General features: G+C 36.5%; 1 protein-coding gene across 1 annotated transcript in view; it reads right to left on the minus strand.

Annotated features, from left to right (window-relative positions):
* The window catches only part of LOC133542001 (phospholipase B1, membrane-associated-like), a 58,024-nt gene that overhangs the window by 38,915 nt on the left and 2,086 nt on the right, over nucleotides 1-17,023 (minus strand). Inside the window, exons 4-10 of the mRNA XM_061885763.1 lie at nucleotides 15,076-15,151; nucleotides 12,151-12,258; nucleotides 11,647-11,721; nucleotides 11,507-11,578; nucleotides 4,372-4,446; nucleotides 4,211-4,271; nucleotides 4,060-4,118 (exon numbers count right to left, since the gene is read on the minus strand). Coding sequence (XP_061741747.1) covers nucleotides 4,060-4,118; nucleotides 4,211-4,271; nucleotides 4,372-4,446; nucleotides 11,507-11,578; nucleotides 11,647-11,721; nucleotides 12,151-12,258; nucleotides 15,076-15,151 — 526 coding nt within the window. The remainder of the gene's footprint in view (nucleotides 1-4,059; nucleotides 4,119-4,210; nucleotides 4,272-4,371; nucleotides 4,447-11,506; nucleotides 11,579-11,646; nucleotides 11,722-12,150; nucleotides 12,259-15,075; nucleotides 15,152-17,023) is intronic.

The following is a 17,023-nucleotide window of genomic DNA, read 5'->3' on the forward strand; positions in this document are numbered from 1 at the left end:
CTATACACAAGATCAAAGGCCTTCTCCAAGTCCACAAAGCATATGTTGGCCAAACTCCCATGCACCTTCAAGGACCCTGCCGAGAGTATAAGGCTGGTCCACAGTTCAGCGACCAGGACAAAAACAACACTGTTCCTCCTGAAATCGAGGTTCGACTATCCGGCGTAGAATCCTCTCCAGTACACCTGAATAGACCTTCACGATAGTTGGAACACATCCTCTGGTTCCCCTTCTTAAAGAGAGGAACCACCACCCTGGTTTGCCAATCCAAAGGCAATGCTGCAGAGTGTTGTCAACAAAAAGAGCCCCACAGCATCCAGAGTTTTTCGGAACTCCGGGCAGATCTCAGATTAGTTATGAGCATCATTCTTGAGAAGCAGGAAGTTATCTGTATCAGTACCGAGTTGAAAACAAATACATTATGCATCTCTAGTTTTTAGCATCAACATTTTAAATGTTTTCCCTTTACTTTACACCCATTTGCTCTTTTATTACACTTTTTGTCTTTTTTTGCAAAAGTATTTTTTAGAAAGGTTGCACTGTGGACACCCCTAGATTATCTGATTAATGGATTATCATGACGGGATGTCATCAATCATAATAATTATTATTGTCATTAGTGCGTTTACTGTAAGTAAAGCATCCCCTGTAATTAAAAACCAGTGACGTCTATGTTTCGAATTTTAATCAATGGTCCTTGAACACGCCACACTTTTAAAGGCCTACTGAAACCCACTACTACCGACCACGCAGTCTGATAGTTTATATATCAATGATGAAATATTAACATTGCAACACATGCCAATACTGCCGGTTTAGTTTACTAAACTACAATTTTAAATTTCCCGCGGAGTTTCCTGTTAAACGTCGCGGAATGATGACGCAATGATGACGCGTGTTTGTGACGTTATTGGTTGGAGGGAACATATTAGCCCAGCACCACTTATGGCTAAAAGTCGTCTCTTTTCATTACGCAATTACACACTATTTTGGACATCTGTGTTGCTGAATCTTTTGCAATTTGTTCAATTAATAATGGAGAAGTCAAAGTAGAAAGATGGAAGTGGGAAGCTTTTAGCCTTTAGCCACAAAAACACACAGTGGTTCCTTGTTTAAAATTCCCGGAGGTGAAGCTTTACTATGGATCAGAGCGGTCAAGCGAACATGGATCCCGACTAAATGTCAACCGGCAGTTTTCGGTGAAAAAATTGTGTAAATAAGTCGCCTCTTACCGGAGATCAGCGGAGCCAGTGTCCTCCTGCAGCTGCCGTGACTTCTCTCAGAGACTCTGGCGTCAAAACACTCGTGGCCACACCTCTCTGACTTTAAGGTACTACTTAACTCACTAAAACACTAGCAACACAATAGGCAGATAAAGCCTTTCCCAGAATTATCCTAGTAAATGTGTCTAAAACATCTGAATCGCTCTCACTGCAATCGCCTTTTTTTTTTCTTTTTTCTAGGCCTTCACTCTAAATTTCCTCATCCACGAATCTTTCATCCTCGCTCAAATTAATGGGAAAATTGTCGCTTTCTTTGTCCGAATAGCTCTAGCTGCTGCTGGCTATGATTGTAAACAATTTGAGGATATGAGGAGCCCTACAACCAGTGACGTCACGCACACATCGTCTGTTACTTCCGGTAAAGGCAAGGCTTTTTTATTAGCGACCAAAAGTTGCGAACTTTTCGTCGATGTTCTCTACTAAATCCTTTCAGCAAAAATATAGCAATATCGCGAAATGATCAAGTATGACACATAGAATGGACCTGATATCCCCGTTCAAATAAGAAAATCTCATTTCAGTAGGCCTTTAAACATGACTTTGTCCAATGCTGCCACAAATAGATGTATTTATATTAGAACCTTTTTTCTATTACCTCATCCTGGTTCCAGAATGTTGCCGCTGTGTGCGAATGCTTAAAGGCGAGCTTTGATGGCATATGAAGCCTTAGTTGCTTGAACATTTGTTTGATGCTGGGTTTGATGCTGCCTGGCGGAATGAACATTTTGTATTTTTTCTCAAACCACTTTAACAGCAACATCTATTTGATCATACGTTTCATGACCTCATTTATAATTGATAGACTTAAATGAAAGAAAAAAATAATGAAAAATATTCCCATGAAAACAAACAACTAGAGCAGAGGTGTCAAACTCAATTTCATGGAGGGCAACATGGTAGTTATTGTATAATCTCATATTAACTCACAATTCCCATTTGATGATTACTTATTTCATGTAGAAATTGATGGATAATTTACTAAAACCATAACTCAGTGGGACAAGCATTTTATTGTAGCAAAAATGTTTGGGAGCATATGTTAATAATACAAAGGTGTCACAACCTTTTCCAGAAAGTCGAAATATGTGGGAACCATTTTGATATATTTTATTTTTGTAAGAAAAGTGCTATGAACATACATTACATATGTTTAAAGACAAAATTTAAGTGTCAGCTTTGTGTTGTACTGTAGATGGCAAGTGCGTAAATATTACTCTATTTTCAGGACTATGAGCTGCTACTTTTTATTTTTCCAAGCGTTGAACCCTGCGGCCTACACAAAGGTGCGACTAGTCTATATAGATTTTCCTTTCTGAAAAGGATTAAGCAAAACAATCACTGTACTAACATTAACCACTTGAAATAAAACTGTTCAAACTCAAAGTGTTTACAAAGAACAAGGAAAAAGAATCCTGATGAACATCTTGAAACATATTAAAAAAGAAGAATATTGCATTCATATCATCTCATGATATCACCATAAACGATTCCCGGGTGCGGCACCGCTGCTGCCCATTGCTCCCCCTCACTTCCCAGGGGGTGATCAAGGGGATGGGTCAAATGCAGAGGACAAATTTCACCACACCTAGTGTGTGTGTGTGACAATCATTGGTACTTTAACTTTAATGAAAGCTGAATAAAGACCAAAAACTTTTATGTTTTGTTTAATCGGCTGTTTAACTGTTGTGTTACAGGCACTGTTTATAAACAATTAAGTTATGTAAATAAACATTTACAATATCATTCCATGTAAATATCGAATTTCACTACTTACCGGTGTATGTATCTGCTGCTTATAGTCCGGTTTGGCTAATATACGAAAAAATATTTTTCGATTTATAATCCTGAAAATACGGTAATTATTGTACGGATTAGAAAAATACAACAAATATGTTATATTAAAAAAAAAAGACGTGAATTTAATTTTTAGCTGAACTTTTGATACTATAATAATACACTGTCACTTATAACAACTTATAACTTATAACCCAATGTTTTGTCATTAAATATTATTGATTTGTTTCTATGTATCCATCCATTTTCTACCGCTTATTCCTTTCAGGGTCGTGGGGGGCGCGGGAGCCTATCTCAGCTACACTCGGGCGGAAGGCGGCGTACACCCTGGAAAAGTCACCTTTCAATGCAGGGCCAACACAGACAGACAGACAACATACTGTACACACTCACATTAACACACTAGGGCCAATTTAGTGTTGCCAAGCAGCTTATCCCCAGGTGCATGTCTTTGGACCAAAGTTTTGTCTTTAAATATGTGTAATGTCCTTTTATTAAATCTTTTTTTAATTAAATATTTAAAAAAAGTCCGAATGGCCCCCATATATTGACTTTTTAGCTATTAATATAAAATTTTGGGTTGTTTTTTTTTTGCTGTAAATCACACATTTTTCCTTTTTTGCTCTCACAGTTTTACTATTATTTTTTATCCAACAATATACCAACAAGTACTTTGGGCACCCCTGTGTTAATACAATGTTTTTGCATGGCCAGATTGTTTTTAAGTTCGAAAGACATGCAAAAATACATGCATTTTTTCTGTCAAAATTGATAGAACAAATACGTTTAGTAAGAAAGATGAAATGCTTTATTGGTGCACATTCTTTGCAGGGTTTCGCAGTCCTTGAGTTTTAAAGTCGTGAATCCCGAGCAGCGTACACTGTGACTGTTTTCCACATTATATGATTAATCATGTTGACTTTTTGAAATTATATTGTGTATTTACTGTTATGGAAATCCCTTTACAATAAGGTTTACTCACTGTCAAAGAGTCTCCTATGGCAGCAACCACTCTGATATCTCCTGGCCTGAGTTCATGCACTGATAAAAGCACAAGGTGCATCAGCAAGACAGCATATTTGTAGTTAATTAACATTGACCATAAAAGTATGAATATTTTGTTCACAACTTACCCGAAGTGGGTATGGAGTCGGAGGGGCTGCCATCCTCACAGGGAATCTTAGTGCCAGTTGTCTGAGCAGACACACATAGCACAGCCACAGTCAGGACTAAAAAACATGCGCACAAAGCTGCTCTCATGTTGGCTTAAAGTCACACGAAGCCTCTCACTCACTGGGTGGACGGGAGGAGAGGCGCTGCTGGTGTGATTTGTAGGCGAGTTCCCTTTCGTCCTCACAAAAGGACGATCCTTTGAAAGTGCAAGGAAAAATTGGTTTTCTTTCAAATCTATGAAGTGTTTTAAGAGCTGTCACTTCCTATCTTAAGTAGACGTACAGTACGTTTATAGTTTTTTTTCCATTTGGCTCAGTATTAAATATAAAATAGCCTAAATCAGTGGTTCTCAAATGTGGGTACGCGTACCCCTGGGGGTATTCGAAGGTGTGCCAAGGGGTACGTGAGATTTTTTTTTAAATATTCTAAAAATAGCAACAATTCAAAAATCCTTTATAAATATATTTATTAAATAATACTTCAACAAAATATGACCGTTAGTTCATAAATTGTGGGGAAAAAAAATACAACAATGCAATATTCAGTGTTGACAGCTATTTTTTTGTGTGGACATGTTCCATAAATATTGTTGTTGAACATTTCTTTTTTTGTGAAGAAATGTTTAGAATTAAGTTCATGAATCCAGATGGATCTTTATTAAAATCCCCAAAGAGGGCACTTTAAGTTGATGATCATACTTCTATGTGTAAAAATCTTTATTTATAATTGAATCACTTGTTTATTTTTAAACAAGTTTTTAGTTATTTTTATATATTTTTTCCAAATAGTTCAAGAAAGACCACTATAAATGAGCAATATTTTGCACTGTTATACAATTTAATAAATCAGAAAATGATGACATAGTGCTGTATTTTACTTCTTTATCTCTTTTTTTCAAACAAAAATGCTTTGCTCTGATTAGGGGGTACTTGAATTAAAAAAAATGTTCACAGGGGGTACATCACTTAAAAAAGGTTGAGAACCACTGGCCTAAATGAATACCCACAAGCTTCAAGCACTATATAAATATAATCAATTATTTTTCACTCTTTCCAGGAATTCGCCATATTGCAATCACACATATTCAAACAAATTATGCGCAGCCTTAAAACTTTGCCTGAAACAAAAATCCCCGCTAGAGATGAGAAATGTTCTTCACGAAAGCAGGAGCAAAGTACAAGCAGTGTGTTAAAATTAGTGCAGTCAAATTATGCATGTTTAAATCAGTTTAATCACACTTTTGAATTTGGATTAATCATGATAAATCACAGTGGCTCCAAAAGCATTGCTTAACTCAGGTGTTCTCAAACTTTTTTCACCAAGTGCCACCTTAGAAAACACTTGCCCCTTTAAGTACCACCGAAATGACCATCAATAAAATACAGTGGCGTATGTAGTCATTAAAATAAAGGCAGAGGTTTTATTTAACAAAAATATTTAATATTTTTGACCATTGTACCATTACACACAGTTTCAACAGTACCACAGTGTTTGAAAATAGGAAAATAAAACACTGCATTTTAATCAAGTGATTCTTTGGATTATATGGAGCCCGTGTACCAGTTTGAGAATCCCTGTCTTTACTTTTTTGTGCTACTTTCTGTTGACAACATTGCCGCGGGTACAGTGGGGCAAAAAAGTATTTAGTGAACCACCGATTGTGCAAGTTCTTTCATTTAAAATGATGACAGAGGTCTGTAATCATAGGTACACTTCAACTGTGAGAGACAAAATGTGAAAAAAAATCCAGGAATTCACATTGTAGGAATTTTAAAGAATTTATTTGTAAATTATGGTGGAAAATAAGTATTTGGTCAACCATTCAAAGCTCTCACTGATGGAAGGAGGTTTTGGCTCAAAATCTCACGATACATGGCCCCATTCATTTTTCCCTTAAAACGGATCAATCGTCCTATCCCCTTAGCAGAAAATCAGCCCCAAAGAATGATGTTTCCACCCCCATGCTTCACAGTAGTTATGGTGTTCTTGGAATGTAACTCAGTATTCTTCTTCCTCCAAACACAACGAGTTGAGTTTATACCAAAAAGTTCTATTTTGGTTTCATCTGACCACATGACATTCTCCCAATCCTCTGCTGTATCATCCATGTATCCATTTTGGTATAAACTCAACTTGTCGTATTTGGAGGAAGAAGAATACTGAGTTGCATCCCAAGAACACCACACCTACTGTGAAACATGGGGGTGGAAACATCATGCTTTGGGGCTGATTTTCTGCTAAGGGGACAGGACGATTGATCCGTGTTAAGGAAAGAATGAATGGAGCCATGTATCGTGAGATTTTCAGCCAAAGCCTCCTTCCATCAGTGAGAGCTTTGAATGGTTGACCAAATACTTATTTTCAACCATAATTTACAAATAAATTCTTAAAAATTCCTACAATGTGAATTCCTGGATTTTTTTTCACCATTCTGTCTCTCACAGTTGAAGTGTACCTATGATGAAAATTACAGACCTCTGTCATCATTTTAAGAGGGAGAACTTGCACAATCGGTGGCTGACTAAATACTTTTTTGCCCCACTGTATATACTCCTCTAGAGTTGCTTGTCATTCACTGCTAATAGCGTTCTTGCTAGCGGCTGTCTCAAAAACATGTTTTGCTTTTATTTGATGTTTTCATACATATTGATACCGTTTTTTGTGAATTTTGTATCTGCTTAAGTCCTGAAATTTTTATATCAAACCATGGAGGCAAGGCGGGGATATTTACTAAACAATCTTGCCTTCCTATATACTTCCTCCAAACGAGTTATTTGTAATTTTCCCAATTTGTAATGTTTTTCCTGAGTGTGACGTCAGCAAATATCTCCATATATGGTAGCGATTTACCCGAAGATATTTGCGCGAGTCCCTCATTGTAGTTCAAAGCTATAGTCAATAAGCTCCTTCTTTTTCTCTATCCTCCTGTTGTGGGACAGACAGGTTTGTACATGCACATGCATCCTCTGCTCTTACAATTTATAATATAAAGTACAATTTATAATATAAAGTAGCGTATAATTTGAACTTATAGTCGTCAGTAGACAATACGAAAGTGCTAAAAACTATAACATGGCGGACAGGGAGAAGATGTCGTTGAAGTAGAGCCACATAAATAAAACCGCACACAATTCTGAAGAAAACAATCAGAAAGCGGCTTCAAAACGGTCAGTGAAACATAATCTATGCAAAATGTGGACCGAAGAACCATTATACATGTTATGTAGACCACAAGGAAGTGTTTTAAAAGTAGAAAAAAACATTTATGATAAGACCTCTTTAAAGTTGTTCTACTGCGATAAGATATTTAATTGCTGCAATATATGCAAATGACCTTGGTTTTATCTAAATACCTGTCAGGTGTTTTTTGAAGTGATATTTGCCAACACTCAGAAGTGTCCTGACTAATTTTTGCACATAGCATCCCAACCCGGCCTGCAGGTAACCATCGGCGTTTAAAGTAAAGAAGCATGCGCGATGAAAATTAATTGGGTCATTCATTATTTTTTGTTATTATTCGCATGAGTGAACTTGTTAAATTTGACAGCCCTAGTAAGAACATTTTTCAAGCGTATAACATACGCAGAGAATGTGTACGGACGACAGAGCAGGGACATAAGGAACAATTTGATGTGTTTTCTTTGCATAGATTTTATGTATTATTAGTTATAAACAGGGCTGTCAAAAGTCAATTCCGTACTGTGTGTGAATAGATCACAAAAAATATGTCATTAATCATGTAGAAACGCAGATAATTCACACAATTGATTTTGGCTGCACATGCTTCTCTACCGTATGGCAGTGCTTCGCAAATATTTTTTGTTATGAAAATAACAGAAAATAAGAAGATAACCTTTAGCGCCACCCCTCCCGTATCATTTGTCTATAAACTTGTACACCTATGCATAACATTGTGTCCTTATCAACATTAAAGAAAAATAAATATAGATCAACTTACAACAAGGAATAACATTATGAACATTGTTTTTATCAGAAAAAGAAAAAAAAAAATATATATATATATATTTATTTTTTTTTTTCGGACTATAAGTCACATTTTTTTCATATTTTGGCCGGGGGTCAACATATACTCCGGAGCGACATATGTGTTAAATTAACACATTACCGTAAAATATCAAATATTATTATTTATCTCATTCGCGGAAGAGACGAAGAAAACGTCAGCAATCGTCACACACACGTCAGCAATCGTCACATACACGTCAACCTATAAGAATTTGGTGGGAGCGGGTCATGGCAGAAATGCATTGTGGGTCATGGAATGCGAACTGCTATATGCTACTGCCGTAGCTATTAAAATGGATCATTTCATCGTTGGCGGTAACTTATAAAAACTGAGAAGGACTGAATGAAAATGGCACCGAAAAGGAAATCATGTACTGCAGATTACAAGCTATGGCACCGAAAAGGAAATCATGTACTGCAGATTACAAGCTGGACGTAGTGAAATATGCAGCAGAAAACGACAAGAGGCGCATACCTTTGGAGTTGGCAGAGTTGTTTAGAAGCGACATCGAGGAAGATTTCATCAGATTCATCGATTAGGAGTGACAGATTGTTTGGTAAACGTATAGCATGTTCTATATGTTATAGTTATTTGAATGACTCTTACCATAATATGTTACGTTAACATACCAGGTACCTTCTCAGTTGGTTATTTATGTGTCATATAACGTACACTTATTCAGCCTGTTCACTATTCTTTATTTATTTTAAATTGCCTTTCAAATGTCTATTCTTGGTGTTGGATTTTGTCAAATAAATTTCCCCCAAAAATGCGACTTATACTCCAGTCCGACGTATATGGTTTTTTTTCCTTCTTTATTATGCATTTTCGGCAAGTGCGACGTATACTCCCGAGCGACTTATAATCAGAAAAATACGGTATATATAATATATATATATATGCTTCACGGTGGCAGAGGGGTTAGTGCGTCTGCCTCACAATACGAATGTCCTGCAGTCCTGGGTTCAAATCCAGGCTCGGGATCTTTCTGTGTGGAGTTTGCATGTTCTCCCCGTGAATGTGTGGGTTCCCTCCGGGTAATCCGGCTTCCTCCCACTTCCAAAGACATGCACCTGGGGATAGGTTGATTGGCAACACTAAATTGGCCCTAGTTTGTGAATGTGAGTGTGAATGTTGTCTGTCTATCTGTGTTGGCCCTGTGATGAGGTGGCGACTTGTCCAGGGTGTACCCCGCCTTCCGCCCGATTGTAGCTGAGATAGGCGCCAGCGCCCCCCGCAACCCCAAAAGAGGATAAGCGGTAGAAAATGGATGGATGGATGTGTGTATGTATGTGTATATATATATATATATATATGTATGTATGTGTATATTAGGGCTGTGAATCTTTGGGTGTCCCACGATTCGATTCAATATCGATTCTTGGGGTCACAATTCGATAATGTATCGATTTTTTTCAATTCGATTCGATTCTCTATTCAAAAACGATTTTTTTTTTCCCCGATTTAAAAGGATTCTGTATTCATTCAATACATAGGATTTCAGCAGGATCTACCCCAGTCTGCTGACATGCAAGCAGAGTAGTAGATTTTTGTAAAAAAGCTTTTATAATTGTAAAGGACAATGTTTTACCAACTGATTGCAATGATGTAAATTTGTTTTAACTATTAAACGAACCAAAAATATGACTTATTTTATATTTGTGAAAATATTGGACACAGTGTGTTGTCAAGCTTATGAGATGTGATGCAAGTGTAAGCCAATGTGACACTTTTTTTTTATTTTTACAAATGTCTGATAATGTCAATGAGGGATTTTTAATCACTGCTATGCTGAAATTATTACTAATATTGATACTGTTGTTGATGATATTATTTTTTGTTTTACTACTTTTGGTTTGTTCTGTGTCGTGTTTGTGTCTCCTCTCAATTACTCTGTTTTTTGCAGTTCTGAGTGTTGCTGGTTTGGTTTTGGAATTGGATTGCATTGTTATGGTATTGCTGTGTAGTGGTTTGTTGGATTGATTGAAAAAATAAATAACTACAAAACATTTTTTTTTAAATCAAAACAAAAAATCGATTTAAAAAAAAATTACTATCTATTCTGAATCCCACAACATAAACGATTCGATTTTTTTCCACACCCCTAGTATATATATATATATACATACATACATACACACATATATGTATATGTATATATATATATATATATACATATACATATATATATATATATATATATATATATGTATATATATATATATGTGTGTGTATATATATATATATATATGTGTGTGTATATACACACACACACACAGGTCTGCTGTTCTCGCTCCTCCTGGTGAGCCACTTCCTCCTCCTATGATTAAGAAGAGCGCACATCTGGGTGCTCCTTTTGTATGTCTATCATGTTGAAGGAGTGAGGAGTAAAACAGTTTATTTACCGCTATATAAGTTATTTTGATTATGTTGAAGTCAACCACGAAGAATATTTTTTGTTAGTGAAAATAAATTATAATCAGTTTGAATCTCGAAATATCTCCGTGAGTGCTTATTAAGGAATTTAATGAGTCATAGACCTCCTCCTCAGGGCTACTCTGCTATTTTTATCTTTATTTTTTGGAACGCAAGAGTAGCCGTAACAATGGCGAGTTACTGGTGGGCTCGGTGTCAAATGTCACTTCAAAATACACCACAACTGAGCTTTTCAGAAAACTTTTACCAAGTTTTGAGCAAATAAATGACGTGTATTCAAGTAAAACGTTTAAAAATGTTCTTGTGTGAGATTCTGACAGTAAAATTGCACTTGTGTCAAAATTTTGAGGTCTTTTTTTAAAATAAAATGATGCAAGCAAGTAGTTTGCTGTGAGTAATATTAGTTAATCAAAATAAAACAGTGTGATTAATCAGATTTATTTTTAATTGTTTGACAGCACTCGTTATTTATTAAGACAGTCCAGTTATTTGAACTCAGAGAGGCTTTAGGTACACACACTTAAAAACTAAAAAAAAAGTATATATTTAGTTAAATTTGTTAAAATCATGTTATTTTCTTACAAAGGGCACTTAATATACATTGATTACGAATTCCAAAAATCGCTTATTCAATGGTATTGAAAAAAACTCAAACCATCACAACTTTTGTCGCAACTTGCTGATAAAGTTCAGGCATTAAAGGCCGCAACAGTCAACAAAAAAAGCTCACAAAATCCTGGGGCAACTGATTACTATGTCTACTGGCAGAATGGGAGAAAGTATAGACACTCACCTCAGTTGGACATTGCAATGCAATGATGTTTCCGTCGTCATCCGTGTTATGTTTGGCACTTGTGGGCTGCAGCTGAAGGACATAACGGAGACAAAAAATGACACGTTGTCTGAAGACTGAGTCTTGACAATGGTCCTCACCAAGTTTGTCCACAACTGCACCATCAGTTTATCAGTTTCATGTGACGCTTGGGACTCAGAGAGAGGTTTCCCGATCTGGACAAAATATACAGCTCAGTTAGCTCCTGTTATCAACAGGTTAGATCAGAGGTTGGCAACCTCTTTGAGAGTCTTTTGACATGTTTTTGTGCGTTTTTTTAAGAGGTCTATGATTTCTGACTGTAAAAGGCCATAAATGTATAAGGCCGAGTACCCTACGGTAAGATAACATTCATACATCCAAAAAAAGACACATTTAAAAAGAAATTATTTAAATTTTGCCTTCACCACCAAACTATTTTTTATTAGTGGACAAAATGGCTCGTTTAATCATAAAGGGTGCACATCCCTGGGTTAGATGTACGGTAGTCATTTCTGTTTTAAGTCTTTGGTCATGTGTGCCATTGGCTAGTAAGATTTCTGAACCATTGGGCTCGTGTTGTGTTCCCATTTCTGTTGATGTCCGTGGTGCCAAAGGTGACTCACTTCATCAGAAATGACATGCGTGCTGAGAGGAGTATCCTGTAAGATGACGGTGAAGTCGTTTCTGTCACTGTACCAGTCCTTCTCCACCAGGAGCTCTTCCAAAGAATCCTGCACATAGCCATCGTGTCAGAAGGGAAATTGACCCTTGTTAGTTAAGCAGTTTAGACCAAAATAATGTGTTTTTAAGAATGCTCAAGCACATTTAAAATTACAATCAATAGTATTAGTAACTTTATTAATAACTATGTATGTTTGATAGAACAGTAATCCCTTGTTTATTGGTGTTAATTGGTGCCAGACATAACCGCGATTAATTTTACGAGAATTAAGAATCATTAGTTATTGATTGAACATTTCCATAGGGAGAGCATAACATTTTTTTTACTACAAACCCTATTTCCATATGAGTTGGGAAATTGTGTTAGATGCAAATATAAACGGAATGCAAGGATTTGCAAATCCTTTTCAACCCATATTCAGTTGAATGCACTACAAAGACAAGATATTTGATGTTCAAACTCATACATTTTTTTTTTTTTTGCAACTAATAATTAACTTACAGTTTCATGGCTGCAACACGTGACAAAGTAGTTGGTAAAGGGCATGTTCACCACTGTGTTACATCACCTTTTCTTTTAACAACACTCAATAAACTTTTGGGAACTGAGGAAACTAATTGTTGAAGCTTTGAACGTGGAATTCTTTCCCATTTTTGTTTTATATAGAGCTTCAGTCGTTCAAAAGTCCGGGGTCTCCGCTGTTGTATTTCACGCTTCATAATGAGCCACACATTTTCCATGGGTGACAGGTCTGGACTGCAGGCGGGCCAGGAAAGTACCCGCACTCTTTCTTTACGAAGCCACGCTGTTGTAACACGTGCTGATGTGGCTTGGCATTGTCTTGCTGAAATAAGCAGGGGCGTCCATGAAAAAGACGGCACTTAAGTGGCAGCATATGTTCTTCCAAAACCTGTATGTACCTTTCAGCATTAATGGTGCCTTCACAGATGTGTAAGTTACCCATGCCTTGGGCACTAATGCACCCCCATATCATCATAGATGCTTGCTTTTGAACTTTGCTTCGATAACAGTCTGGATGGTTCCCTTCCCCTTTGGTCCGGATGTGGAATATTTCCAAAAACAATTTGAAATGTGGACTCGTCAGACAACAGAACACTTTTCCACTTTGCATCAGTCCATCTTAGGTGATCTCGGGCCCAGAGATGCCGGTGGCGTTTCTAGATGTTGTTGATAATGGCTTTCACTTTGCATAGTAGAGCTTTAACTTGCACTTACAGATATAGCGACGAACTGTGTTTAGTGACAGTGGTATTCTGAAGTGTTCCTGAACCCATGTGGTGATATCCTTTAGATATTGATGTCGGTTTTTGATACAGTGCCGTCTGAGGGACCGAAGGTCACGGTCAGTCAATGTTGGTTTCCGGCCATGTCGCTTACGTGGATTGATTTCTCCAAATTCTCTGACCCTTTTGATGATATTATGGACCGTAGATGTTGAAATCCCTAAATTTCTTGCAATTGCACTTTGAGAAACGTTGTTCTTAAACTGTTTGACTATTTGCTCACGCAGTTGTGGACAAAGGGGTGTACCTCGCCCCATCCTTTCTTGTGAAAGACTGAGCATTTTTTGGGAAGCTGTTTTTACACCCAATCATGGCACTCACCTGTTCCCAATTAGCCTGCACACCTGTGTGATGTTCCAAATAAGTGTTTGATGAGCATTCCTCCACTTTATCAGTGTTTATTGCCACCTTTCCCAACGTCTTTATCACATGTTGCTGGCATCAAAATTAAAGTTAAGGATTATTTTAAAAAAAAATTAAAAAATGTATTATTTTGAACATCAAATATGTTGTCTTTGTAGTGCATTCAACTGAATATGGGTTTAAAATGATTTGCAAATTATTGTATTCCGTTTATATTTACATCACAATTTCCTAACTCATATGGAAACGGGATTTGTACCTTCTAACTAATGTTTTTAATATGATGAGAGTCCTCTAGACATGGTATAAAACCCTTTAGTCAGCTTTACACTATATAGTAATGCTGCCTGAGACTTGGCCAATCATTGGCCACAATACTGAACCGTGTGAGTTTGGCCTCATCTAGTGGCAAATACTACTGTGTAATGGATTATATTTACTGAAGTTTGCCATTTTTATGCTTGGAAATGCTTTATTTAGGGCAAAAATGTTGTTAAAAATGCTTTATTTTAAAAAATCCACAATGGGATGAAACCGCAAAAAAAGCAAATATGGCAAGGAAGGGCTGTATTTTCTTAACAATAAAAATTAAATTACACTTTATCTTTGTAGCTGTATGTAGAAATTGTGCCTCTGAAGTGGCAGCTGGCAGCATCAACTCTGTGCTCTTTAAATGTTTTTATGTCCTTTGTGTTCTTTAATGTTTCCCTCTTACATCCATGTGTTTTATCCTATTTATGTGGACAATTGGAATCTGCACTGCACAGAATATCCCATTCTACTTTATCTTAAAATACAAATTATTTGTATGATAAATTACAATAAAATAATTACAATAATAAATACTATTTATGTATAAATATTAAATATGTGAAGCCCTTTAAGGTACTTGTAATTCAGTGCTATATAAAACAATTGTGATTGGTTGGTTTGTATATTAAATTAAATATTAGTTTATTTTTAAATGTATCATTAATCTAATTTTATTGTTTTATTAATTTATTCTAAATGCAATATGTTTTAATTTAATATCAATTAGATAACTAATAATAATGATTACATTATTATTGATTATTTTCTGTTTTAATTCAATTAAAATGTAAAAAAAAAAGGATTTTATTTGAACTGATCTGTTTAATAAGACTACAAGTCCCACAATGCACTGCAATAACAATGTGTTGCAACATTAGGAAACAAACCTGCAGGGCACGAGCAAGAATGGCCTTTTGAAGTCTGACCTCTTCCCCTTGATCGAGTTCCAAACATGGGCACAATCTTTCAGGATAAAAAACATATTTATCCATCAAATGTGAGTCTATTAAATATAAATCATCACTGCGTGCTGTCATCCTAAAACAATACTAAATTAATTAATTAGGTCATAATTTAAAAATGTTATGGAAAAAATATAATACATATTGACATTTTTAGTTTGGAATTACGTGGTAACTGAATGAAAAATGAATTGGATGTCATATAACTAGATGGTCCCTCCAGGATTTTGCAGGCTATTTCTTTGATAACATTAAATCAACTTGTGGTTTTGTTTATATGCAATGGATGTTTTAAGTGTTTTGACCAAAGAACCATCATTACATTTTATGTAGACAGCAAGGAAGTGTTTTCCATTTAGAGAAAAATAATAATATGACTCCTTTAATGCGCCCTATAATCCTGTGCGCTTTATATGAAAATTAGATCAAAAAAAGACCATTCATCGGCAGTGTACCTTATAATCTGGTGCGCACTATGGTCCGGAAAATGTGGTAAATAAGAGACGATGAGAGATTATCACACATCAACATCCTTAAGATGTAAATACTTTGCTAGGTCAGCATTGTAAATTAAAATATGTCACTCCTTTCCTTAACCTATTTAAATAAAGGTTAAATAACTATATACTGTACATGGATGTCAAAGAGGAAGTAAGGATGCCGGTGTGTTGCTCAATGTTGATAATACTACATTACCCAGAAGGCTCAAGTCTGAGCCATAAGGGAAGTTCGATTGATAAATAGTTCATATATTGTTACACCTGGCTGTTTCTGCTTTGTTTACACAAAAAAAGTTTTGATTAGAGAGTTGACCTGCGCGTTTGAGCACCACTCCTAAATGTGCGAGGAAGTTGTGAGACCCTGCATTATTTAGGGGATTAGTTGAATTTGCCGCCTTCCGCCCGATTGTAGCTGAGATAGGCGCCAGCACCCCCCGCGACCCCAGAAAAGGGAATAAGCGGTAGAAAATGGATGGATGGATAGTTGAATTTGCGTCAATTGGCGCGATTGTGACATCACTAATTCCTAGAGGGACTGACTGGAATATTACAAAACCCCAAACCAGTGAAGTTGGCACGTTGTGTAATTCATAAATAAGAACAGAATACAATGGTTTGCAAATCCTTTTCAACTCATATTCAATTGAATACACTGCAAAGACAAGATACTAGAACAATCCGGATGGTTCTTTTCGTCTTTGGTCGGGAGGACACAACGTCCACAGTTTCCAAAAACAATTTGAAATGTTGACTCGTCAGACCACAGAACACGTTTCCACTTTGCATCAATCCCTCTTAGGTGAGCTTGGGCCGAGCGAATCCGGCAGCGTTTCTGGGTGTTGTTGGTAAATGGCTTTTGCTTTGCATAGTAAGGTTTTAACTTGCACTTACAGATGTAGCGACAAACTGTAGTTACTGACAGTGGTTTTCTGAAGTGTTCCTGAGCCCATGTGGTAATATCCTTTACACGTTGATGTCAGTTTTTGATGCAGTACCGCCTGAGGGATCGAAGGTCCATGAAATCATTGCTTATGTGCACTGATTTCTCCAGATTCTCTGAACATTTTGATATTACGGACCGTAGATGGTGAAATCCCTAAATTCCTTGCAATAGATCGTTGAGTTGTTGGACAATTTGCTCATGCATTTGTTCACAAAGTGGTGACCCTCAACCCATCCTTGTTTGTGAATGACTGAGCATTTCATGCAAGCTGCTTCTATACCCAATCATGGCACCCACTTATTCCCTATTAGCCTGTTCACCTGTGGGATGTTCCAAACAAGTGCTTGATGAGCATTCCTCAACTTGCTCAGTCTTTTGCCACTTGTGCCAGCTTTTTTTTTTTTTTTTAAAGTTGCTGGCATTAAATGCC

This window comes from Nerophis ophidion, linkage group LG24 (assembly GCF_033978795.1).
Source record: "Nerophis ophidion isolate RoL-2023_Sa linkage group LG24, RoL_Noph_v1.0, whole genome shotgun sequence".
Taxonomy (NCBI): Eukaryota; Metazoa; Chordata; class Actinopteri; order Syngnathiformes; family Syngnathidae; genus Nerophis; species Nerophis ophidion.